Below are 27,103 nucleotides of genomic sequence, written 5' to 3'. Positions count from 1 at the left end.
CCACTGCACTCCAGCCTGGCAACAGAGCGAGACTCCATCTCAAAAAAAAAAAAAAAGAAAAGCCAACTTGGTAAGGCCTCTTAGTTGGGCTTTCTGCCTTTAAACTTGTAATCCCTTTTGATAAGTGTACCATATTGTTTTAGAAAGGTGGTTGTGAAATAAAGAACTGCCAGTGTTAACTCTCTTTAAACATTCTGTGTGTCTTACTGCCTTAAGCCAAGTCCAGTGTTTCTCAGCATGGTATATTGTGACCTAGTCTCTTGCCTATCAGCCATCACCTCTGACATCCAGTGCATCAGCATTATCTGATTCCTTGGTCCCTGTTATAAATAGGAGCTGAAAGTTTGGGAAAAGCATGCTTTTGTACATGCTTTCTCTGCCTAGAATGCCCACGTTAATATTCTTATCCTGACCTCCTCCAATTCCTACCCCTACCAACATCTGTCTAATGCCTATTTATCTTTCAAAACTCAATCCAGATGATGTCTTTCTCTAGGAAGCCTTTGAAAACCTATTGTAGGTCTATATAGTATAATTCTTTGATCAATGTCTGTCTTCCTTACAGAACTATAAGCACTACGAGGCCCAGGATTAGGTCAGTTTTGGCTCACCATTGTATCTCTAAGGCCAACACAGGCAAATAGCAGGCATTCAACATCTATAAATGTGTGAATCTATGGGTTGCTAGGTCTGAGTCAGACGCTTCTGCTGTGTGCTCCTGTAGCACTCTATGAGTACCTCTCTAGTACACTTAATGTACTGTATTGTAATTGTCTGTTTGTCTGTCTTCTCCAACAGGATTATGAGTTCCTTTTTGACAAGGTTTGTGCCTTTTATCTCCATATCCTCCAGTAGCTAGCATGATAACACAGTGTATTATTAGGCTTTTAATATATGTTTGGCTGTTAAAACTATCCGTTCTGGGAAATAAGCAGATTCATTCATATATTGTTGGTAACAGTCTAAATTGGTACCACCACTTTGAGGGGCAATTTAGGAATACTTTATAAAAAACTTTTAAATGGACTACAGATATACTATATTTACGTATGTATTCAATGATATGGTCGTTGTTTATACTAACAAAAGGTCAGAAACATCCTAAATGGTGAAACATTAGAGACTGGTAAAATAAGTTATGGTATAGCTACACAGTGGAATACTATGTAGCCATTAAAAATGGGGTAGATCTTCTATAGAATGATACTCATGAAAAAAAGTTTAAAAGCAAGGCTCACAGTAGTATGTACAATGTATTTATTTTTATTTTTATTTTTTTGAAACGGAGCCTTTCTCTGTCGCTCAGGCTGGAGTGCAGTGGTGCAATCTCAGCTCACTGCAACTCTGCCTCCCAAGTTCAAGCAATTCTCCTGCCTCACCCTCCCAAGTAGCTGGGATTACAGGTGCCCACTACCACGCCTGGCTAATTTTGGTATTTTTTTAGTAGAGACAGGGTTTCGCCATGTTGGCCAGGCTGGCCTTGAACTCCTGACTTCAGGTGATGGCCCACCTCGGCCTCCCAAAGTGCTGAGATTACAGGCGTGAGCCACTGCCCCCAGCCAATATATTTGATTTTTTAAAAACCTGTGTGTACACATATACTAAGCTTATATATGCATAAAATATTCCTGGATATATCCAAAAGAACTTCAATACTGGTTGACCATTTAGGAGAGAACCAAGTATCTGGGGAACAATTACAATTGTCCCAGCTACAATTGTTAAAGGAGACTTACTGTTCTATATATACTCCCATTGTGCCTTTTGAATGTTTGTGCCATGTGTATGTATTGCCTATTTGAAAAAGTAGTGACAAATACTGCTTCATACTTCTGGACTATGAATCTTCCCTTACTGCAACAGATCTTACCACTGAGCCAGATCCACCATCATTTCTTATTCTTTCCATCCACCTTCTCAGTTCTCCATTTTGCATTGTGGCCATGTTATTTGCTAACTAGCGAAGAAGACCAAGAAAAGAGAAATCCTCACCCACCCAAGGCCATGCTGGTACTCTGTCTCTGACTTGTTTCCCCTCCCCTATCCTCCTGCCTCAGTTCCCTCTACGTCCCATTGGAGTTCCATTCCAAACATCTCAGAACTCCTAAGTGCCTCATCCCCATATATAACCCTACCCAACCTCTTCCCAAAAGCCCCCATTTTGACTTCTCAGATGTTTACAAATCTTATTAATTGGCTGTTCCTTCCTCATCCCACCTTATGCCTTCATTCTTTATCATCCTCAGTTTCTGTCCTGCCCCTTATCCACTCTGTCCCCTTTGCTCTGAAGGTCTTATCCCTGTCTTTTATGCTCCCTTCTTTGTATCCTGATACTCAGGGAAGGAGGCATTTGGGAAGAAGACTCTTCATTCCATTTTTGCAGCTATAGGAACAGATATTTTGGGTATCCTAAGTTGGAACAATGAATGTGTGTGTTGTCCTATAAAGATGTTATTATAAGTGATGGTTAGGGGCCATATTTCATATCCATTATGGGTTAAATAGGCTTCTGTGAACAGGCTTGGGGGAAAAAAACACTCTTTCATGCTGTGGTAGTGACATTTCCAGAAGTATCCTAAATAGGACAGGATACCATGGTTTGTCCAAAAGTAGCTTTTGTCAGTCGGTGAAATAGGCCAACAAAATCAGTGTCTTCCAACTGTTTTTTTTTTTTTTAATGGTTTTTGTTTTGTTTTGTTTTTGAGATAGGGTCTGGCTCTTGTCACCCAGGCTGGAGTGCAGTAGCATGATCTCGGCTCACTGCAACCTCTGCTTCCCAGGCTTAAGCCATCCTGCCACCTCAGCCTCCCAGGTACCTGGGACTACAGGTGCATGCCACCACACATGGATAATTTTTTTCTTCTTCTTTTTTTCTTTCTTTTTTCTTTTCTTTTTTTGTAGAGATGGGATTTCGCCTTGTTGCCCAGGCTGGTCTCAAACTCCTGAGCTCAAGGGATCCGCCTGCCTCGGCCTCCTGAAGTGCTGGGATTACAGGCATGAGCCACCACATCTGACCATCTTCTGATTCTCTTGCTTAATGGTGAATGGTGATTTGACTGAGATGGCCTGTAGTCCCTTTCCTGTCACAGTTGCTAGAGTTGTAGGTTGTAGGGAGAAACTCACATCAATTAGTCCTCGTCATGGTTTGGCTGTTGTTGTAATGGTTTTTACAGTTAGTGCTTTTTCTTTCTAAATATGTGTTGTTTTTAACTTACATGTTGATTTTCTTCCACCTTTAATATTTTCCAATTCCCTTCTAACAGAGGCGGACATCTAACCATGGTCATGCCAGGAAAAGAGCCAAGGTGAGAGCCCTTCCTCTGTAGCTTCTTTTCTAATGTTATTAGTAATACATTTCACAAGTGGACTTGTCATGAATATCTAGTTTGTTCAGATTATGTAGGCAGAGTTGTCTCGCCTGTACTCTGTACCCCAATTGTGAACCTGCGTAATACACACATGTACACCTACACATACACACCTATAATGGAAACTGTATGCATACATAGGTGTATACACATTTGATGCCTGAAAGGCTACCCAGCTGGAGCCTTCCACAGAGCCTGAAAGAACTGGATACTAGTTGTGCTGAAATATCAGTTTCTCTGCTCACTCCTAGCTTCTCTAGGAGAATGGCTGCTTATATGAGTCTTTTTATTCCCCTTCCTTTTTTTTTTTCCCTTGTGAATTTTCTTTAAGATTAAATCCTGCCCACTAAGAAAAATGACTCAACATTTTTGGATAGCCTAAAAATACAGGCTTTTTTCTTTCCCGCTAATGTTTTACTTTTTTTTTTTTTTTTGAAATGGAGTTTGTTGCTCTGTTGCCCAGGCTTGAGTGCAATGGCACAATCTTGGCTTACTGCAACTTCCGCCTCCCGGGTTCAAGCGATTCTCCTGCCTCAGCCTCCCAAGTAGCTGAGATTATAGGCATGCATCAGCATGCCCAGCTAATTTTGTATTTTTAGTAGAAACGGGGTTTCACCATGTTGGTCAGGCTAGTTTGGAGCTCCTGACCTCAAGTGATCTGCCCACCTCGGCCTCCCAAAGTACTGGGATTACAGGCATGAGCCACCGCACCCGGCTTCGAACTCTGGACCTCAGGTGATCCACCCGCCTCGGCCCCACAAAGTGCTAGGATTATAGGCATGAGCCACTATGCCTGGCCATTTTTCTTTTTTTTTGAGATGGAGTCTCACTTTATAGCTGGAGTGCAGTGGTGCGATCTTGGCTCACTACAACCTCTGCCTTCCATGTTCAAGTGATTCTCATGCCTCAGCCTCCCAAGTAGCTGGGCTTACAGGCACACACCACTATGCCAGGCTAATTTTTGTGTTTTTAGTAGAGATGGGATTTTGCCATGTCACCCAGGCTGTTCTCGAACTCCTGGGCTCAAGCGATCCACCTGTCTTGGCCTCACAAAGTGCCAGGATTATAGGCATGAGTCACTGCACCCAGCTAACTTAATGTTTCACTTTTTAGGGGCAGGAAGAGGATTTTGCTTTTAATCATTATATGATAAAATTAGCACCTCACAGATTATTTTAAGCAGAGTTATCAGGGAAGACTACATGTGTTAGTATGTGATAGGTTTCTAATTTAGCTGGGAAGCAGTAAAGTATTAAATTTTTCTTGCATTGGGAAGAATTGCCTCCAAAATTAATAATTAAGGTTGGCTACTCTGTTCCTCCAAAAAAATAATGATAGAATTTGGAGAGTGGCTCAGCCACTGTGTGACTTGAGTTTGAAGAAGGCCAAGAACTATAAATTGGCTCTGTGGCTTGTCTTGCATGGCCTGATCCATAGTGATGGGCTTGATGTTAAAGCTCAAAACAGAGGTTACTTACTCATACTTTAGTTCCTCTCAAATTTTTTGGGATAAGTAAGACAGCTATTATCTCCATTTTACAGATGAGGAAACTTGGGCTATAGGGATTGAGTAGCTTAACAAAGTACATTCAGTAGCAAGTGGCAGAATTAGGCGTGAAGTTAATTCTTCAGGCTCACAAGTTCTTTCCTCTGTACTGCACTACCTGGAGCATACCTGTCATGTTTTGTGCTTTGGTGTTTATTGTAATCCTTGGTTTTATTGTATTGAGTCTCTGTAAATGTTTATAGGTAGATTTCTAATGAGTCACCCTACAGTTTTTAGCTTTGGGTGGGTCACTAGGAGAGAAATGATTTACATAGTGGATTTCTGATATTTTTGGGATTCACCAGCTAGCAGAAGTAAAGCGGGCAGATTAGATTTTATTGCATTAAATCCCAAGTATTAATAAAGTTTTATCTGTCTTTTTTTTGTTTGTTTGTTTTTGGTTTTTTAAGATAGGGTCTCACTCTGTTGCCCAGGTTGGAGTGCAGTGGCATGATCACAGCTCACTGCAGCCTCAACCTCCCAGGCTCAAGCAGTGCTCCCACCTCAGCCTCCTGAGTAGCTGGGACCACAGTCATGTGCCACCATAGCCAGCTAATTTTTTTTTTTTTGAGACGGAGTCTTGCTTTGTTGCCTAGGCTGGAGTGCAGTGGCACGATCTCGGCTCACTGCAACCTCCGCCTCCTGGGCTCACGCCATTCTCCTGCCTCAACCTCCCGAGCAGCTGGGACTACAGGTGCCCGCCACCATGCCTGGCTAATTTTTTTGTATTTTTAGTAGAGACGGGGTTTCACTGTGTTCACCAGGATGGTCTCGATCTCCTGACCTCGTGATCCGCCCACCTCGGCCTCCCAAAGTGCTGGGATTACAGGCGTGAGCCACTGCGCCTGGCCAATTTTTAAAAAAAATTTTTTTAGAGATAGGGTCTCACTGTGTTGCCCAGACTGTGACTTCCTGGCCTCAAGTGGTCCTCCTACCTCGGCCTTCCAAAATGCCAGGTTTACAGGTGTGAGCCACCATGCTTGGCCTGTCTTTCTCTTACTCTTTTCTTAGACACTTCTTTCCATACCCTTGACATCTCAGGTTTAGAGTCATTTAGCATTTATTGTCTACTGTATGCTAAGCACTATTTAATGATATGTATATTTACATACTATATATTATCTAATTCTCACAATAGGTTTTTAGGTAATTTTAGGTATCTATTGCCATTTTCCTGAGGAAAACCAGAAACCTGGAGAGGTAAGGTAATTTGCTCAGGGTCTCATAGCTTGTAAGTACAAAAGCAGGAGTTGAAGTTAAGACTTTTGGCTCTAGGCCGGGCGCGGTGGCTCAAGCCTGTAATCCCAGCACTTTGGGAGGCCGAGACGGGCGGATCACGAGGTCAGGAGATCGAGACCATCCTGGCTAACACGGTGAAACCCCGTCTCTACTAAAAACTACAAAAAACTAGCCAGGCGAGGTGGCGGCGCCTATAGTCCCAGCTACCCGGGAGGCTGAGGCAGGAGAATGGCGTGAACCCGGGAGGCGGAGCTTGCAGTGAGCTGAGATCCGGCCACTGCACTCCAGCCTGGGTGACAGAGCGACACTCCGTCTCAAAAAAAAAAAAAAAAAAAAAAAAAAAGACTTTTGGCTCTCAGCCCCATTGTGTTTCTACTATGCTAGGTTGATGTGTATTTGCATAAAGTTCTGAGACTGAAATTAGAGTACGGGGCTGAAGAGAGAAGAGGGCTAAGTGAGATAGTTTCCTACCATCTGTCCACGTAGCCAGCTTGTACATGTCTACTGTTGTAAGCAAGAGAAATATCTTTCAAGTGAATCAGGAACTGGTGAGTAGGACCCATTTGAAAAAAACTCTTGTTTAATGGAAACAGCAACTAACAGAGCCAAAGAGGACACTTTTCATTCAGCCAAAAGCTTTCTGAATGTTCACCAAGGGAAGAAAGATATAAGATATATAAAAAAAAAAAAACTGAAAATTGTTTTTTTCAGTCTAATTCCAAGCTAAAGTTGGTGCGCAGCCTGGCAGTGTGTGAGGAGTCCTCCACTCCATTTGCTGATGGGCCATTAGAAACCCAGGTAGGTCATTTACAGGAGTAAGTGTGGCTTTTGCACTTGACAGTTGTTTGGTAAAATGTAGTACAGCAATCACAGCAACATCAGACTTGAAAATCAGGGTAGAAGGTACTTCAGAACAAAGCTGTTGTACTAAAACAGGGCATGGTCTCTCCTCCCAGCTGCGGGTTCCAGTGGCAGTGGCAGTGCTGACAGATCTGTGCCAGGGAGGAGGGGAACCCTAAAAAAGAAAAAAGAAAATAACCCCAGCATAGTTGACAGCATGAAGTATAGGACTTCGTATCTTGACCACCTAGGATGATGTAGACAAGAAGATCCCAGAGCTAGATCTTATTTTCTTTTGTGTACCCTCCCGCTCTGGTGGTTAGAACCATTCCCATCCAATACCTATGCCAAGAACAGCCTGTGTAATTTGAGCTCTCCATAAAGTAGGCTGTGCTTGCTGGCAGAAAAAGCTGTGCCTCTACCCTCTTGATAGAACAAAACTAAAACAGTTTAATTAGCAAAATAACACTAATCTGTAAGAGAGAGCTGCCACCCCAATATTTACCTTCTTTGAGATTCCAAGGGAGCTGCAAGAAAGTTAAAATCCTTTTCCCCCTTTGATTATCCTTTTTCCTCTTAAGGATATAATTCAGTTGCACATCAGTTGCCCTTCTGACAAGGAGGAAGAAAAGTCCACAAAAGATGTCTCTGAAAAGGAAGACAAGGACAAAAACAAAGAAAAGATCCCAAGAAAGATGCTGTCCAGAGGTGAGGAGTTTTCCCCATCTGTTATCTGTTCTAGGGCTGTGCCCTTTACTTTTATCCTGAAGCCTGGTACCTGCTAGCCTTACTGGCCCATCAATTTGCAGTGTTCTGCTAACCTGGTTGCTTGAGGAGATGCCTAACTAGGTTACTTTCTTTGTTTCTTTAACTGAACCTGCCTTAGGAGCTCACATGCCACAGACAGCCACTCCATATGCATTGGCATTATCCATGGGAGGACAATGTAGTCAATTCTGATTTTACTTGTGCTCTGGAATAATGGTGACATTGATAATCATTGGTAGCAAATCTTCCAGATGCCATTTATATTTTGGTTTGGGGATGGCTAGGGTGATATTTGTTTATTTGTTTATTTTTATTTTTATTTTTTTGAGACAGAGTCTCCCTCTGTTGCCCAGGCTGGAGTGCAGTGGCACGATCTTGGCTCACTGCAACCTTTGCCTCCAAGTTCAAGCGATTTTCTTACCTCAGTCTCCCGAGTAGCTGGGACTACAGGCACATGACACCACACCTAGCTAACTTTTGTATTTTTGTAGAGATACTTAGTTTCCCTATGATGGCCAGGCTGGTCTTGAACTCCTAACCTCAGGTGATCTACCTACCTCGACCTTCCAAAGTGCTGGGATTACAGGTGTGAGCCACTGCACCTGGCCTGGTTTTTTTTTTTTTTTTTAATAATGCAGATTTGTCTCTATTATTCAACTGTCTTTGCCTTTAAACTCTTGTACTGGTAGCAAAAAGACATAGTCCATAAAAATGATAATTGATTAGAAAAGGCAAACAGGATTAAAAAATAATGTTTGGGCATATTTACTAAGATTCTGGAAAATTCAGCCCTGACTGCCCTTACCTGGAATTTATTTTCCTTAATAAAACCTGCTTTGTTTTGATCAGGACATTCAGTAAATACCTATTGATGACAGATGGCTTTTCAGTGTAATATTGATGTAATACTATGGCCCAGATTCTTTCTTCTGTCATTTTGATGTGGAATTTTGGGGTCTAGCGCATCAAGGTCATTCTGGATTTTATGTTAAAACCCTGGAAGTTTGATTTTGCTTTCTTATTCTTGTATCTCCTGGTTAGGTTGTGGACTTCTCCTTAGGATTAGATAGCATGCAAAGCAGTTTCATTTATTTTAAATTTCTTTTGTTGTGGTGGTTCTAGACTCCAGCCAGGAATATACGGACTCCACTGGAATAGACCTACATGAATTTCTTGTAAATACACTGAAAAAGAACCCAAGGTAATAATGTGATGGGTATAAGAGGAAAAGGGGTTAGAGGATAGCAAGAGGCCAAATGGCTTCCCAGAATTTTTCCATTCTTACAATCTAGGATGCTCATCTCCATGTCCCCCCAGTATTTGTCAGGTATAGTTTTATATTCTGTGAGGGATTCAAAATACTCCCACATTGAGGTTTCTGTTTTCAGAAGAATTGGGAAAAATTCTGTGAGAGAAGAATGCAGAAGCAGAGAAATATGAAGGCTTGGGAGTACACTGATTAAAAAGCACACATTGGGAGTGATAGTAAGAGCAGCTAAAATAAAAAGCACAGAAGGAAAAAACAGTTGATTGTACATAAGCTAAATTATAATTCCTTTAAAATTCTGTATAAACAAGATGGAATATAGAATGACGATTAGATTTATAACGTGTGTTTATATGAATATGTTGCTAACAGTGAGATTTCTGATATGGTATAACAAAGTATATGATTGGAGGACCTGCAAAATGTATACTCAGGTTGTTTTTCTTTTTAAAAATATTATAAAACAGGCAAGTGAGGCTTAGCAGCGTTATGGTTCATTACTGGATTTAGATATATACCTTTTTCAACTTCTATAGTGAGCAAGTTGTGTTTTCAATCCCTGCTTTCAATGTCTATGGGAGGGCTGCTTTTTGTTTTGTTTTGTTTTAATCTTTTTTAAACAGGGACAGAATGATGCTGCTAAAATTAGAACAGGAGATTCTGGAATTTATTAACGACAACAAGTAAGTTACTTGCATGAAATACATATTTAGATGTGGGAGGGGGGCACTGGAAATAAATTTAGGTACAATTTTAGGAGATGTTTCCCTTGAAGTGTGATTTTTGAAAACATACTGAAGTTTTTAAGTTATTATGTAGATTTCAGTTGAAAAATAATTTATATCTTTTCAGCAGCTCGCCCTTGTCCCAGATTTTACTATTCTTAAATGTCTTCCTTTTTCTTTATCAAACATCATCTAGGTGGGTGGGACCTAGGGCTTAATAAGTAGTCTTTTTTTTTTTTTTTTTTGAGACAATCTTTCTTTGTCGCCTAGGCTGGAATGCCATGATACAGTCTTGACTCACTGCAATTCTGCCTCCTGGGTTCAAGTGATTCTTGTACCTCAGCCATTGTGTAGCTGGGATGACAGGCACATGCCTAGTTAATTTTTGTATTTTTTGTAGAGACGAGGTTTGCCATGTTGACCAGGCTGGTCTTGAACTCCTGAACTCAATTGATCCACCTGCCTCAGCCTCCCGAAGTGCTGGGATTACGGGCATGAGCCATTGCACCCCGCAATGAGTAGTCTTAATGAGGAAAGTAGGTCATAGTAATCTGCAGAATACTGTAGATAAAGAAACTGAGAGAAACCTGTTTGGTTCCCATTTAGTAAATATCCATATTTCTTATATCTGTTTCTCCTAAGAAACTTTCCACTTTAGGACACTCATAAGAAAAATTAAAATTGGTTGTTATTGCAGTTGTTTGTCTTATTTCACTTTTTTCCCCCGTGTTTCCTTTCAGTAATCAGTTCAAGAAGTTCCCTCAGATGACCTCATATCACCGGATGCTATTACACCGGGTAGCTGCCTATTTTGGGATGGACCACAATGTTGATCAAACTGGGAAAGCTGTCATCATCAACAAAACTAGTAACACAAGAATGTAAGGGAGGAAACCATGGTTTAGGAAGACTTCCTTGGGATAACCTGCTGGGTTGGAAGAGGAAGGTGTAGGATCAGGATGTCTCTTGCAGATGGCCGGGCGTGGTCGCTCACGCCTGTAATCCCAGCACTTTGGGAGGCCAAGATGGGAAGACTGCTTGAAGCCAGGAGTTTGAGACCAGCCTGGTCAACATAGCAGTATGAAGCATAGTAATGTCTTCAACATTACTTTTTTTAAAAAAAAGTTTTAAAATGGCCGGGCGCAGTGGCTCACACCTGTAATCCCAGCATTTTGGGAGGCCGAGGCAGGTGGATCATGAGGTCAGGAGTTCAAGACCAGCCTGGCCAAGATGGTGAAACCCCGTCTCTACTAAAAATATAAAAATTAGCCGGGCGCGGTGGCCGGTGCCTGTAATCCCAGCTACTCGGGAGGCTGAGGCAGGAGAATCGCTTGAACGCCAGTGGCAGAGGTTGTGGTGAGCCGAGATCACGCCATGCACTCCAGCTTGGGCGATAGAGTGAGACTCCATCTCAAAAAATATATATATATTTTTAAGTATTTTGCGGGGAAGGGGTTTGGGGTTGGGGTTGGTGATATAATTAATTCCTACTCTTTCTGAGGCCTTGGAGATAGATTCTAGAGAGACTGATGTTTCAGAAAGTCTGGCCTTAGCCTCTCTTCACTGATAGGATAGATATAACTATGGAGAAAGAGAAGTTATAGATCTATAAAGAACAGACCCTGAGGATTTCATTAAAACTTGCATGTGACTTTTTAGATTCCTTACTCCAGAAATTCCCTGAGTGTGAGTTGTATAATTTAGGAGAGCTGTACCTAATAGGTCTGCTTCCTAACAAAATGGTCTTTGTCCTCCTTTCCTTTCACATTTCTCTCCAAATGTCAGCCCTGAGCAGAGGTTTTCAGAACATATAAAGGATGAGAAGAATACAGAATTTCAACAGAGGTTCATTCTCAAGAGAGATGATGCCAGTATGGACCGAGATGATAACCAGGTGAAGAATGGAAAGGGGTGGGCCTATACAGAGAGATTGCAGTAAGAGAAACTGGGAAGGGAGAAGAATTTTTGTGGGATGGAGAAAACTCAAAATATCTTAGTACAGAGAAATGTACTGAGCTATACTGAGTTGGCTTTGGCTTAATGTTGAGAACTGTTTATTTGTTGAACTGGATGCCACCCTCTTAGCCCTAGAGAGACATGGTGCTGAGGTTTGCTAGGTGATCTCATTTGGCCTGGAACTCCTTGGGTCTGCCACTGACTTCTAACACCACATCATTTGGAATAAAGCAAGGTTGATTCCTGCCTCAGCCTTGATCCAACTGTTGGTTTCATTCTTTTTTTTTTTTTCTTTAATAGTTAGGGATTTCTTTGGGAACCACAAAAAGCTACTTTGTCCCACTTCAGCTCTTATCCTAGCTTAGGGCTAGCCTTGAACTGGCAAAGTTGTGATCTAATTTACCCAATTATAAAGGTGTTTCAGATCCCTTTCTGCAAACTCCTTAATCTTTTTTCAACTCCTTCCACCAAGGTGAGTGAGTTAATTTGACATTTGATGCTGGGAACCTCAGATATATCCCCTTTGTGATCCACTGCTGTGGGAATAAGAAGGGAACAACCTCTCCCATCCTTTTAAATGGGCCTGGCTATTGCTTTGACTTCAAGCCTACCTTTTAGATAGTAAATTATTATTTGGGGGTTAGCTAAGAAGGTTTAGATCCAGCCTGCCTCTGCTTGGCCTCCAAAAGGGATTAGATTTGAAGACTATGGTTGAGTAGAGCCTACATGAATCTTGCTAATTAATAACTATAATAATATCTTACCTCTAGTGTCAAAATTAGTTTTCCTGGGATATTGTATGGTCTTGAGACCAGGACCTTTCCTGCTTGCTACTTGAGTATTTGAGGGAGTCCTTTTGAGAAAAGTGCCATTATCTACTGTGGACAAACACGCTGGGACTGATTGAAAACAAAGAAACATACAAAAAGACAAAATTTAAAAAATGAGAAAGAGCCTTTCCATCCTGATGCCCTTCTCCATTTTCCAAAACCCTTTTTCTGTGGATCAGGAATTATTCAGGCCTAGAGGCACACTGGGGCAAAGTGGAGTCTGTCCCTATTGTGAACTTTTCATCTCTCAGCTTCAGGCTTGATCCAATAGGGTTGTTTCTGTGTACTTTCTGTCTGTGATGTTAATAATAAGATAATAATTGCTATCTTATTGAGTGTTTTCCCTGAACTAGGCTGTGTTCTAAACACATTGTATGCATTATCTCTTTTAATCCTCTTCACAACCCAATGCAGATGGGGGTTATTATCCCCACTTTACATATAAGAAAACTGGGGCTAAGAGATGTTAAGTTACTTGTGTAAAGTTATATTGCTGGGAGGTGGCAGAGCTGAGATTCTGTCTGACCTCAAAGCCCATTATGTTCTTTCTACTTTGCCATTGGTTTACCTAGGGGCTGAGGACAATATAGCTCGTTGAGGTCCTGTGTCTTCTTGGAATAGAATTTATAAAAGGACATTTGGTAGGATTTAGGTTCTTGAAGCTAATGAGAACTAAATCTAGGCAAGGTTGATATTCTTGAAGTTATGGCTACCTTTGGAGATTGGTAAAGATCAGGAAGACCAGCCTGGAGCAGCAATCTCCTTAGTTGCTTCTTGTGAAGCTTTCAAAGCCTCTGGAGTGGAAGTCAGAATCTTTTATAATCTGGTGATATTCATTTGATGAGTTTTCTCCCTTAGAACTCCTTGCCTTCAAGAGCAGTACGGATAAGGATACTCTTATTACACCCTGCCCTGGACAGTGTTGACCAGTTGCAGGCCAGGAGAGGAAAGATCATGATGAGGATTTAGATGGTAGGCTACTCAGAGGTGGTGATTTGCCCAGCCATCCATTCTGGTTACCTCACTACATTTTCTAGAGAATGTAAGGTTCTTCTCTATCCTCCATTTTCTTCTTTTCCTTGTCGATCTCTCTCTCTCTCCCCTTCCTCCACTGTACCTTACTTATCTTCCTTTCTCTGCCCCTCTTTCTATCTGTTCTCCTTTTCTTTCTCTTTGTATTGCTCTGTTCTCTTTCTTCTTTATTTCTGTAATTTGTCTTTCCCCTTCCCCACCTCCAGTTAATATAGTTAAGATTAGGAAAAAAATGCTTAGACTTTGAGTTTAGCTTCACCCTTGGGATTTCATTTCCAAGGCCCTCTTTGCTGAGCTGTGTGTGATTTGGGTCTTCAGGCCATGGCATTAGTGATTAATAAGGAATAATGCCAGGTGCTAGTTCTATAAACCTCCTCCTCTATGTTCAGCTCTGCTAAACACCTGTTTCTTCTCCCATTTCAGCTTCCGTCTATCCTTTGCTTTCCCTCTAAAGCAGTGTTGTCCCTTTTCCCAGGGCTATTTTCTCGATCCTTACTGACTGGAGGCTACCTGATTACTAGAGGGAAGCAACCCAGTCCTTATAAATAGTTGTTATTCTTGATACTGGGTGGGTGGGAGGGGTGGGGAGATGGAGAGTCCCCAGCCATCCAGAAAACCTGATCTCCCAAACTGCATGGTCAGATGTACCCAGTGAAACCTCTCCAGGACTGGAAATTTTATTCTTTTTTTTTTTTTCCATTTTTTTGATGGCAACTATAAACTTTCCCGGTTTCTCTTCCTTGCTGGTGTGCAGTGAGCTTGCAGTACGAGGAGAACTTAACTAGCTTAATTCTGCTCATCGATCTAGATCAGAGTTCCATTGCAGGATGGAAGGAGGAGCAAGTCAATAGAAGAGAGAGAGGAGGAATATCAAAGGGTCCGAGAGAGAATATTTGCCCGAGAGGTAAGTGTAGCATCTGAGAGTTGTCAGCCCATAGCTTTTAGCTCTTAAACGTTGGAACTGTGAATGGAATGAACCCTCCACAAATGTTTTTGGGTTTGTTTGTTTGTTTGTTTTATTTTAACCAACATCAGCCAACCCCAGATTTGATCTCTAAAACTAAATGTGGCTTATTGGGAAGCTGCAGATTTTCACTTATATTGTTTCAATACATTCTGCCATATGGCATACAAAGAGAACTAAAACTTGGAGTGGCTGAATTTGGTAAATTTGCCTAGACTGAAAATAGAAATGGTTTTGGCAGGGTCTGAATCTTGCCTCTAAAACCCTCCTCCTGCTTACCCTCTTTCACTCCCTCTATCCATTTTAGGCATCTTTGCTTCTAAGTAGAAGACATAGTGTTCACACAGGCTGTACATTCATCTTGTTTGACCAGCCTCATTTTTAGGATATGTTGGTGATTGTTAGAGCACAGGTCTGGCATCCATTCTCTATGAGCTCCACATTCTGCATGCACAGAGAGTACCACTATTCCCTCCAGTCTCTACCTGAAAAGGAAGTCTCTTTCTTCCTATATTTCTTACCTTGCTTCCTACAGCAGGACTAGCTCCTAGGGCTAAACGCCAACATGAATCAGTTTAGGCAACGTTATTCTTAAATGTGTGGGCCACATCAAATATACTTGGTACCCCTGTATCTGGTTGCCTTTGCCTATCAGATTGAAGAGAAGAATAGCAGAAATTCAGGAAACATTGTGTGGGTGTACAAGAGGAAACAAATCTCCAGAAAATGTAGTATCCAGATATGAGCACCATCTCACAATCACATGAGTAACAAAAGAGGGAAAACCAGTCTCCCTTCATTGTCAAAAGATGGTCAGGGTTTTCTTTGTTTTTTATTTTGTTTTGTTTTGTTTTTTTTAGATAGGGTTTTGCTTTGTCACCCAGGCTGCAGGACAATGGCACAGTCACAGCTCACTGCAGCTTCAACCTCCTGGGCTCAAGCAATCCTCTTGCCTCAGCCTCTCGAGTAGCTGGGATTACAGGCACGCATTACCACGCCTGGCTAACTTTTTTATTTTTTGTAGAGATGGGGTCTCACTATGTTGCCCAGACTGGTCTCAAACTCCTGTGTTCAAGTGATCCTTTCAGCCTCCTAAAGTGCTGGGATCATAGGCATGAGCCACTGTGCCTGGCAAAAGATGGTCAGTTTTAATTAATATACTTAGATGAACACTACTCTCTTCCCATTCTCCCATTCTCCCCTTTCTCACGAGGGAAATATAAATATATATATATAGATATAGATATCTTTTCATCATCATCATTAGTTTAGAAAAATACTGTCTCCAACTAAAAAACTGAACAACTGTATGTACTTGCTGCATTGTCTCAGAGATCCTCACTGGGAACTGATATACAACAAACCTTCTGGCCCAAAGTCCAAGGAGAAGGAACCTTCTTACCTCCTATTATGTAGACTTCCATTCTGAGTCAGAAAAGTCCATCTTCCAAATTATTCAACCATAGCCCAAAGAGGGTTCTCTACCTTTACCTACAAACCAACTAGATGGAATGAGAGGAGAAATTTGTACATGGCTGTGGCCAACGGAACGGGTTGGTGGATAATAGTAGCAAGTACTGGTTAGGTGCAATGGGTCACACCTGTAATCCCAGCACTTTGGGAGGCCGAAGCAGGCGGATCACCTGAGCTCGGGAGTTCGAGACCAACCTGACTATCATGGAGAAACTCCGTCTCTACTAAAATTACAAAATTAGCCAGGCATGGTGGCACATGCCTGTAATCCCAGCTACTCAGGGGGCTGAGGTAGGAGATTGCTCGAACCCGGGAGGCAGAGGTTGCGGTAAGCCAAGATTGTGCCATTGCACTCCAGCCTGGGCAACAAGAGCAAAACTCCGTCTCAAAAAAAAAAAAAAAAAAAAAAAAGTAGCAAGCACTTATATAGCACTTACCATCTTTTAGGCATTGTTCTTAGTACTTGATATAGATTAACTCAGTCCTCATACTAGGCCTATGAAGTAGTTTATATTATTTTCCCCATTTTATAAATGAGGAACTAAGGCACATAAAGGTTAAACAACCACCTAAGTTCACACTGCTAGTTAGCAAAAGAGCTAAGTATTTGAATTCAGCCTGGCTCCAGAGTCTATGCTCTTAACCCCCAATGTAAACCACCTCTCAATAGCTTGCTCTGCTCTGGGCTCTTTAGATTAAGAAGTACCAGTGACATCGTAACCTAACTGACTATCTGTGATGTGTTCCTCTGCTTCACTTACACATGGAAAATGACTGCCCCACTATGATAGCCATTAGCAAAGCTACAGATGTTCTGAAAGCACAGACAGTTTATAATAGGGTATTGGAGCTAATTATATACAACACTGGACTGTATCTACCTACAACCATAACAAAGGCAAAGTTAGCTCTTCTCTTTTTTTTATCCTGATTTCTAGTCTTCAAGCCTCTACTAATATATGTATTCTTCATTAGATTCTTGTAGATTTGTCACTTTGATTTCAGCACTTCTAATTCTTGTAGTGGTAGAGGCATCAGGAATCTCAGAAAGTCTAGACAAGGAACTATGGCCAAAGTCCATCATACTCCAAAGATTCCAAGTGGAGAGGAGCCTGGCTAAAGGGAGCTGATTAGGGGTGGAGTTATGGGGTTGGGTGTGGGAGCAGGAGGCAGCCCATAAAGAAAGGAAGTGGCAAGAAGGGTGTTTGGATGGAAATGCTGCTGCTGCAGCCTTCTCTGGAGCCTGAGCTATATATTGGAAAAGCTGCCCAGCATAGGCTCTGCTCTGCATGGAGCTCACTCTGCTCAGCAGCTGGACACTCTTGGTACCTTTTCCTAAAGCTTGGGAATCCACCACAATGCTCACTTCACTCAGCTCAGTGGCTTTGTCAGGAAATGATCCCCAAAGGGAATGTTTCAGGCTTTTAATTTTCTCATTTTTTCTAGGCCCTGAAAAGTACCTCCACAATATCCCACCCTCCTTGGGTCTCAGGTCAGAATGTCTTTCATTTTGGCCAATGTAGGAAACAGAAATGGAAAAGCCATTGAGGATGATTTCCAAAAACAAAGTTTCTTTCTCTTGCCTCCCTTTTCCCTTCCTTTGAACACACTCTTTAGGACCAAGGGCATGAGTTGTTATTCCCAGGTTACCAATAAATTTAGAGCTAAAAAGGAAATAATAATTAGGTTAATACTTTCCTCTTCCTCCTTTTCACACTCCTGCCTTTGTCAGCCTCTTTTTTAAAAAACACCTATCCGAAGGCTAAAACCACCAAATGCTCTTTCCCATTAAAGGTGAGAAGTCAGATTGGGTATGTGGGTGTGGGTCACCCTGTCCCTGGCCCCTCTCTCCCTGTTGGTGGGGTGAGCTTTGGTTTGAGGACCTTGGGTATTCATAGCATCATGGACATCCTTTTCGGTCATGCCATGCTGTTTTCTTATAAGTTATTTTCCGTTTTCTCCCCCTCACCTAGACTGGCCAGAACGGATATCTAAATGACATCAGGTTAGTACCACTTAGCATGTTCCCTGCTTCTCATTGAGCTTTGCCAGTGAGGTTAATATAATCCTGTAATGATGCTTTTCTTTGATGTTAACCAACAGACTCTCCAAAGAAGCCTTTTCTTCTAGCTCTCACAAGAGAAGGCAGATTTTTAGGTACCTCTGTGTGATCTATATCTCTCCTTTTTATTTTTAATTTAATTTTGTTTTGCTGTAATCTTTTCAGCAGAGTGGGTTTGCTCCATGCATGGCTGCTTGTGGAATAATTAAATTTGTGGTTTTTGCAACATTGGATTTTTTCCCCATTAAAAAAAAATGGCTCCTGGTCAATGACTTTATTTGTATTGTTGCTGATTTCATTTTGAGTCCTAAATAGGTGGTGAAGGGGACCAAATAGGTGTGTCTGGGATAGTTACAGCTTCCTCCCAGAAATTTGCTGGAATTGGGCATTTTTGAAAGATTCAAACATATTTATAGTAAGGTAAAAGAATGGGTGTCTTCTGGCTAACCTTTTCTGAATCTGTGGAAAAGATGTGTAGACATTATTCCTGACCCAGCATATCTTAAAGATATCTTTAAGAAAAAATAACACATATATATACAGAGAGAGAGAGACACACACACATACACGGACACCTCTATGTATGTAGTTTACACCTCTATGTATGTAGTTTTCTCTTGAGGTAATGTAATGTGTGAGAAAGATGACCTCAGAAAGGACCTGGCCAGGCATGGTGGCTCAGGCTTGTAATCCCAGCACATTGGGAGGCCGAGGTGGATAGATCACGAGGTCAGGAGTTCAAGACCAGCTTGGCCAAGATGGTGAAACCCTATCTGTACTAAAAATACAAAAATTAGCCAGGCGTGGTGGTAGGCACCTGTAATCCCAGCTACTCAGGAGACTGAGGCAGAGAATTGCTTGAACCTGGGAGGCAGAGGTTGCAGTGAGCCGAGATCACATCACTGCACTCCATCCAGCCTGAGCAACAGAGCAAGACTCCGTCACAAAGAAAAAAAAAAAAGGATCTAAGGGACCTGTCTGCCTTAGAATGGACTTAAAGTGTGTCCTTCATATGATCATTACTTACTCTGAATGCTGGTGCAACCTGTTGTATTAACTTCCCCAGTTCCCAATGTTCTCCATTTCCCTGCAAAGCAGGTATACTACCCTCCCTTTCATTTCAGTCTCTCAATCCTACCCCAGAGGATAATACAAGGCAGTGTTAAGAGAATAGGGTCTAGTCTGTTACCAACTCATTTTAAGTATATTCTTCCCAATTTACCAATAGAAAAACTAGAAAATACTGAGAACCTGAGTATTTAACACTAGAATTCAGGTCTAACCCCCTTTCCAAAGGGTTTCTCTCTTATGACTACTACGCTTGATAAGGACTGTCTGACTAACTCAGATTTAAGATCTCACTCCTAGTACCCTAGTTGTCCTTTCCCTGTTGTCCTTTCTAAAGCTAGCCAAACCATGTGGAAATTGGGATAGTGAGATTTCCCATTCTTGGGTAGAGGATTTTCCATCTCTCTCAAGTCTTTTTTTTCTTAGGCTATCCTGCCCTGCAGTTCATCTGAAAACCCCAGGCAGAGAGAGCCTTGCATTGTTGGTGGTAGTAGAGATAGAGTCCCCTGCATTAAAAACAAAAAACAAAAAATCAAGATTCCTGTTTCACAGTCTACACTTTGGGGTCATAGATCATCCCAGGATAACTATAAGAAATAGGAGTGTTTTTTTTTTTTTTTTTTTTTTTAAGACAGAGTCTTGCTCTGTCGCCCGAGCTGGAGTGCAGTGGCCAGATCTCAGCTCACTGCAAGCTCCGCCTCCCGGGTTTACGCCATTCTCCTGCCTCAGCCTCCAGAGTAGCTGGGACTACAGGCGCCTGCCACCTCGCCCAGCTAGTTTTTTGTATTTTTAGTAGAGACGGGGTTTCACCGTGTTAGCCAGGATGGTCTCGATCTCCTGACCTCGTGATCCACCCGTCTCGGCCTCCCAAAGTGCTGGGATTACAGGCTTGAGCCACCGCGCCCGGCAGAAATAGGAGTTTTAAACCAACTCCTATGTGTGAATTAATGCACAGTGCTTTACAGTCACCAGAGTATACTTTATCTGATTCAGTTCTCTCAACATCCTAATTTGGTCAGCTGGTTTACGTGTAAGAAGACAAAAGCAGAGAGATTAAGTGAATAGCCCAAGTTTACATGGCTAATAGAAGCAAAAATGGAGCTGATTCGTAGTTTGGTGTCCTCTTCACTACACCACACCAGCTCTCTACAGATGTCACCCCTTCCTCTCTTAGTAGTGTTACATTTGGAGCCCTAATCCAGATTCACTGATTAGAATGATGCTCTTTTTAGTGCTGTGGACCATCAGACTACATCAAACTATGCAGACAATAGTTTGAAAGATCTACTGAGCATACTGAGCAGGTGCAGCCCTTTCCTCTCCAGACCTCTTTTTTTCTTTTCTTTTCTTTTCTTTTTTTTTTGAGACGGAGTTTCGCTCTTGTTGCCCAGGCTGGAGTACAAGGGCGTGATCTTGGCTCACTGCAACCTCCGTCTCCCAGGTTCAAGCAATTATCCTGCCTCAGCCTCCTGAGTAGCTGGGATTACAGGCATGCACCACCACGCCCGGCTAATTTTGTATTTTTAGTAGAGACGGAGTTTCTCCATGTTGAGGCTGGTCTCAAACTCCTGACCTCAGGTGATCTGCCCGCCTCGGTCTCCCAAAGTCCTGGGATTACAGGCGTGAGCCAGGCCCTCTCCAGACCTTTTAAGCTACTGGTTTTCTTTTCTTTTTTTTTTTTTTTGAGACGGAGTCTCGCTCTGTCGCCCGGGCTGGAGTGCAGTGGCCAGATCTCAGCTCACTGCAAGCTCCGCCTTTCGGGTTTACGCCATTCTCCTGCCTCAGCCTCCCGAATAGCTGGGACTACAGGCGCCCGCTACCTCGCCTGGCTAGTTTTTTGTATTTTTTAAGTAGAGACGGGGTTTCACCGGGTTAGCCAGGATGGTCTTGATCTCCTGACCTTGTGATCCTCCCGTCTCGGCCTCCCAAAGTGCTGGGATTACAGGCTTGAGCCACCGCGCCTGGCCTAAGCTACTGGTTTTCAAACTGAGCTTTGATTGACGATCTAGGTCATCTAAAATACAGCATCATGGGCACTTAAGAGAATAATTTCTTCCTCTACTTGGATACTAGTCTAAAATGCTAATGATTAGAAGCTGATCTTCTCTAATTGCTTTACACCTTTCTGGCCCAGTTTATGTTTGTGAAACAAATACCTGTAAACCAAACTCCATCATCCACATTGACAATAACATGGCAGCTCCCTAGTTCTGTGAAAGAGTCTGCTCCATTGACAAATAAGCCACAGTGAGGCCTTACTGATATTTATTGCCACCTCTTCGACAGGCATCTTTACCCATTCCCCAGACCCAACAAGCTGGACTTTTCACCAGCACTAAATCTGCTTGTAAAAACTAACCAGCTGTGATGTTATACGAATACGAGGTGTGACTGCTCTTTGTCCTTTATCTCCATCTCTCCAACATACACACAATCCAATATAGTGCTCAGAATTGAATCTGGGTAGCTTTCCCTAATTATTTTTATTTGTAGAGAGGGAAAATTGATCTTTTTCCTGCCAAGACTCAACTTAGATTCTCCAAGTCTCAGGGGAGTAGTGTGCTAACCCAGGTTAGTCAGAACATCATCAGGCAGTCTACATTTTGAGCGTTTGGTCATCACTGTCTTGGGGAAACTGGATTAGTATAGAAGTGCTGCCATTTTGGCCGTAGCTTTTCAAGGTATTTGGTTTAAAGTTGCCTTGTTCACTGTCTACCTCTAGTAGCAAGAGAAAATAAATGGCAGGATTTCCTTTTCAGTGGAAAAGCCTTTAGGACTTGTCTTGCAAAATTCAAGCTCTAATGTCTAATGAGCAGCCTCATCTGTTGCCACTGCTGTATTCCCTTACCCCACAAACACACTCATTTTTATTGAGTCCTCTTAGTATACTTGCCTTTGTCCATTGAGATGTAGCTATTGTCTCTCACTTCAGGTCTGGTTTTGTTCCTGGAGAGTAGCTAATTTACACTTCTTTCTTGTTTCCCATTCTACTTTTGACATTCCAAGGAAAGGGGTAAAGCTTTGGAGAAACAAATATTTTTTAATTCGCTAACTATATAGAGAGAAGCATTTAAGTGCTTACACACACACACACAGACACACACACACACTCACTCTTGGAGTTGCAGAGAAGAATTAACATGTTCCTAACCCGTTGTGCCAGTGTATTCTTAGCTCATCGTGATTGGCTTCACTAAAACCTAAAAGAAGGACCCTTGCATGTATTTTGCCCATTTTTCCTACAGTGTCTTTGGAGTAGGTATTCTAATAAAGAAAGGTGTTTTCTTTAATATTAACACCCTTAAGAAAAACGCCTTTCTGTATTAAAATAACTCTGAGCCTAGTGCCTTTGGAGCCAGTGGTATTGGAATGGGGTTTTCTATTTGCTTTTGATGGGATGGTGGTAAAAAGAAGGGAGCCCAAACTACAATGATTTTTTGCTTAATTATTCCTTGGTATACCTACCAAAATCTTTGTAATTGTTGTCATTTGGTTTCCTTAGGTCATTAGTTGTTGGGGATGTGGGGTATCAAAGAAAAATTGCTGGTTCTTTATTGCTTAATGATTAAGAAGCAATGAGAGCTCAACAAGACAGGGTTTTTAGGCCAACCTGGCTATCTTGAGGCATACAGCTGTTAATAATCATAGACAGTGATTGTAACATCACGATAACCCTGATGCTTCCAGAGCCAAATAAGAGAGGGAGAATCCCTTTCCTTAATAGTTTTGTTTAGGGAGATAGGATTATGAATATGAAGGCAACTAGGCATAGTCAGCCCCCCTGCTCCTTGCCCTCCTGAGTCCCAAGAGCGTATTTGCTGAAGACTTTAGCGCTTAGAGATCCTGAAACCAATTGTTCGCAGACAGTAACATGGAATTTCCACAAAACAGGTTGGATCGATCCTACACTATCAAACTGAGTTTTCCATAGTGCCCCTTTAGTTCACTGTACTCTTCTTGCAACTCCTGGAAGGGTGGCCATAAGCAGCACCTCTGCTGGCTTAGACATGTGGACATGTGTTATGTGGAAGACCCGTTGTGGGTTTTATCCATGTCATTGTCTACTCCTGTCTTTTAGCAATAGCAACTTCTAGGAGTCCTTTTATTTTAAGAACTTTCAGAAGGAACTGGTATCCCTCTGTTCCCCATTATTTCTTGCATGTGTGAGATTACCCTCAGAGGGTGGGGAAGAGACCACAGCCAATCTCAGCATCATGTATATGGTTTCCCATCCACCTCTGGTCTGATGTATTAAATTAGTTGCCAGCACACTGTCTTCCAGATTTGCCTCTGTGTTATTTGTTACTGTACTGGATCTTGTTCTGTCTGCTCCCATCAACTCTTAGTTGGCCAGCCAACTAACAATAAGTCAGTGTCCATCCTCCCTTTAATTCTTATTCATTCTTTGTTATTGAGAGAATAGAAATGAATTATCTCCTAGCCCTTCTGCTAAAATGGTGGGTGGGAGGAGCTCTGACCACTATGGTCTCTGCAGGGGGAACCGTGAAGGGCTGAGCCGTACCTCAAGCAGCCGCCAGAGCAGCACAGACAGCGAACTCAAATCCCTGGAGCCACGCCCTTGGAGCAGCACAGACTCTGATGGCTCTGTCCGGAGCATGCGACCCCCTGTCACCAAAGCCAGCAGCTTCAGTGGAATCTCTATCCTTACCCGAGGTGACAGTATCGGCAGCAGTAAAGGCAGCAGTGCAGGAAGGATCGCCAGGCCAGGTATTACAGCTTCTTTTCTTCCTGTCATATCTATCCCTTCTTGCTTGTCTCCTGTGAAACATCACTGATACTTAACTTTTTTTTTTTTTTGAGACAGTCTCCTCTGTTGCCCAGGCTGTAGTGCAGTGGTGTGATCTCAGCTTCCTGCAACCTCCGCCTCCCGGGTTCAAGAGATTCTCCTGCCTCAGCCTCTTGCATAGCTGGGATTACAGGCTTGTGCCACCACGCCTGACTAATTTTTGAATTTTTAGTAGAGGTGAGGTTTCACCATGTTGGTCAAGCTGGTCTCGAACTCCTGGCCTGAGGTGATCCACCTGCTTCAGCCTTCCAAAGTGCTGGGATTACAGGCATGAGTCACCGCGCCCAGCCCTTATTTACTTTTAATAAAAAATTTGTCCCAGTATAGTTTCCTGGAAATCTAATACAGCCATGCAAAGGGAAATTTGAATTTTGGATCCATTGTCCTTGCTTGGATTTAGTCCTCTTCATTTTCTTTCAAACCTTATGCCTGATTGAAAAAAAAAAAAAAAAAAGAATTGATTGTGATTAGATTATTTTCTCTGATTTTCATCTAAGGTGGAACATCCATATCAGCCTAGGTCTCAAGTTATATACTAAGATAAAAATGATAGCCACTTTCATTCTGTGACTCTTGAGATTGTAGAGGCTTTGTAGAGCAGAAGGAATCCTTAGAGTTTAGTTGTTTGTAATTAATTGATACCAGCCAATAGGCTAGAATTTAGAGGGATGCTGCTATGGCTGCTTCCCTGGAGCTCAGTCACTGGAAAGGAGCAGACATTTCTGTGTTCCACATGAAAGCTCTGTAACCACCCATCAACTCTCCATCTATTTCTGCTGCACTCTTAGCAGAAGGGCATTTAAACCTCTTATTTCATCATCTTTCTCTCTTTGAAGAATTGCCTGAATCTCATCCCAGAAGTTCTGTAGTTATTCTCAAAAGGCATCAGTGCTGAAGGTTTTGCCTCTGACCCCTATGTCTCTGCTGCCCTTCTCTGTTACCTCCTTTCTAATCCCACTGCCTCAGCCTTTATCCAGGCTTTTATTTTCTTTTATGTAACTATGACACTGGCACCCAGACTGATATCTCTACTCCATTTTCAGCTCTTTTTATTGATTTTTTTTTTTTTTTTTTACTTTTTCAAGAGTCGGGGTCTTGCTATCACCCAGGCTGGATTGCAGTGGCACCATCATAGCTTACTGCAGCCTTGAACTCCCGGGCCCAAATGATCCTCCCACTTCAGACTCCCAAGTAGCTGGGATTATAGATGTGAGCCATTGTGCCTGGTTGCTTAGCCAGTTTGCCAATCTAAAACAGATCTAAACACATCGGTGCTCCTTAAAAATGTTCATTTCTGCATCATCACCTGAATAGTAAAATCCAAACTACTTATATAGCATAACTTTCTGACTCCGGTTTGCCATTGCTGTCTAATTTCCAAATGTTTCCTTCTTTCCAACCATTTCTTTCTTTTTTTTTTTTTGAGATGGAGTCTCGCTCTTGTTGTGCAATAGCACGACCTCGGCTCACTGCAACCTCCGCCTCCCGGGTTCAAGCGATTCTCCTGCCTCAACCTTTCGAGTAGCTGGGATTGCAGGCACCCGCCACCATGCCCGGCTAATTTTTTGTATTTTTACAAAATTTTAGTAGAGATGGGGTTTCACTATGTTGGCCAAGCTGGTCTCAAACTCCTGATGTCAGGTGATCCACCCACCTCAGCCTCCCAAACTGCTGGGATTATAGGCATGAGCCACCACACCCACCAACCATTTCTTGATTATGACATTAGCTTTGTTCCCTCTTGGTCTTACAAGCATCTGTCATTCTTCAACCCCAGCTTTCCTGCTGACCTCTCTTTAAATCCTTTCCTGACCCTCCCAGGAGTTTTTGCTTCCTCATCTTTGCTTTCATACAACTTTGTCGATATCACTGATGTATTCCTTATCCTTACCAGATTATAATTGTCGTGTGGATGTCTATCTCCCATCAGAAGTTCCTGTGCTGTTGGCCAGGCATGGTGGCTCACACCTGTAATCTTAGCACTCTGGGAGGCAGAGGCAGGCGGGTCACCTGAGGCCAGGGGTTTGAAACCAGCCTGGCCAACAAGGCAAAACCCCATCTCTACCAAAAACATCAAAATTAGCTGGGTGTAGTGGTGGATGCCTGTAATTCCAGCTACTTGGGAGGCTGAGGCAGAAGAATCGCTTAACCTGGGAGGTGGAGGTTGCAGTGAGCCAAGATTGTGCCACTGCACTCCAGCCTGGGCGACAGAGTGAGACTCTGTCTCAAAGAAAGAAATAAGTTCCCCTGCTGTTAAGGGCAAGGACTGTGTTTCACTCATCTTTATGTCTTTAGTTCATTATACAGTGCCTGGCACATAGTAGATATTCAGTAAAAGTATGTTTTGTTGAATGAGTTCATGCCTTGAGAGCCTAGAAATGGGGAAAATAGTTGGATAAAGTTATGTGTATGCATGTGCCCATGTGTATGCTTGAAGTTTTCTCAGCAACTTTTTTTTTTTTTTTTTTTTTTTAGACTGGGTTTCCCCTTTTTTGCCCAGGCTGGAGTGTCATGGTGCGATCTCAGCTTACTGCAGCCTCCACCTCCTGGGTTCAAGCGATTCTCCTGTCTCAGCCTCCCAGGTAGCTGGGATTACAGGCGCCCACCCCCAAGCTCAGATAATTTTTAGTAGAGACGGAGTTTCACTGTGTTGGCCAGGCTGATCTCAAACTCCTGACCTCAGGTGATCCACCCGCCTCAGCCTCCCAAAGTGCTGGGATTATAGGCGTGAGCCACCACACCCACCCATCAGCAACTTTTATAAGAGATATTGCAAATTGAGAAGAAAGCAAAGAGAAAACAGATCTCTCTCTCTCTCTCTCTCTCTGTAGCAAAAAGACAGATCTCTTAAGAGACCAAAAATCTGTGCTTTCCCAGAAAGTAAGCATTCATGTTTTCAGCTATCTAAGTGTGATGGACAGATTCCAGGCACTTCAGGGGAGGTGCTTCAGCAGCCTCACATTTTGTTCAATTTCATAACCAAACATTGACAGTCAAGGTGGTTCCTGTCCCTAGGGAGCAAAAGCCTGCAAAGAGGGGGACTGGCATCAGCAAGGCAGCTGAAATGCATCTGTGCTCATCTGTGAATCTTCAAAAGACAGTAGGGGAGGGGACAAAAGGGAATAAAGAGGAAAGACAAAGAAAAAGTAGAGCCCTCT

The 27,103-nt window shown here is 42.5% G+C and overlaps 1 protein-coding gene across 6 annotated transcripts in view; it reads left to right on the top strand.

Moving 5' to 3' along the window:
• The window catches only part of R3HDM2 (R3H domain containing 2), a 137,974-nt gene that overhangs the window by 81,576 nt on the left and 29,295 nt on the right, over nucleotides 1–27,103 (top strand). For 3 of the 6 annotated variants that reach the window (XM_026454643.2, XM_023210709.2, XM_026454648.2), the window contains exons 3-13: nucleotides 799–822; nucleotides 3,264–3,305; nucleotides 6,865–6,951; nucleotides 7,575–7,701; nucleotides 8,884–8,962; nucleotides 9,652–9,711; nucleotides 10,494–10,634; nucleotides 11,539–11,647; nucleotides 14,380–14,475; nucleotides 17,982–18,013; nucleotides 23,634–23,866. In XM_026454643.2, the coding sequence (XP_026310428.1) occupies nucleotides 799–822; nucleotides 3,264–3,305; nucleotides 6,865–6,951; nucleotides 7,575–7,701; nucleotides 8,884–8,962; nucleotides 9,652–9,711; nucleotides 10,494–10,634; nucleotides 11,539–11,647; nucleotides 14,380–14,475; nucleotides 17,982–18,013; nucleotides 23,634–23,866 (1,030 nt within the window). The remainder of the gene's footprint in view (nucleotides 1–798; nucleotides 823–3,263; nucleotides 3,306–6,864; nucleotides 6,952–7,574; nucleotides 7,702–8,883; nucleotides 8,963–9,651; nucleotides 9,712–10,493; nucleotides 10,635–11,538; nucleotides 11,648–14,379; nucleotides 14,476–17,981; nucleotides 18,014–23,633; nucleotides 23,867–27,103) is intronic. The other 3 variants (XM_026454646.2, XM_026454644.1, XM_031936324.1) reach the window with 3 other exon arrangements.

This window comes from Piliocolobus tephrosceles, chromosome 10 (genome assembly GCF_002776525.5).
Source record: "Piliocolobus tephrosceles isolate RC106 chromosome 10, ASM277652v3, whole genome shotgun sequence".
Taxonomy (NCBI): domain Eukaryota; kingdom Metazoa; phylum Chordata; class Mammalia; order Primates; family Cercopithecidae; genus Piliocolobus; species Piliocolobus tephrosceles.
The sequence above is the reverse complement of the archived record's forward strand: the minus strand, read 5'-3'. Positions and strand labels throughout refer to the sequence as shown.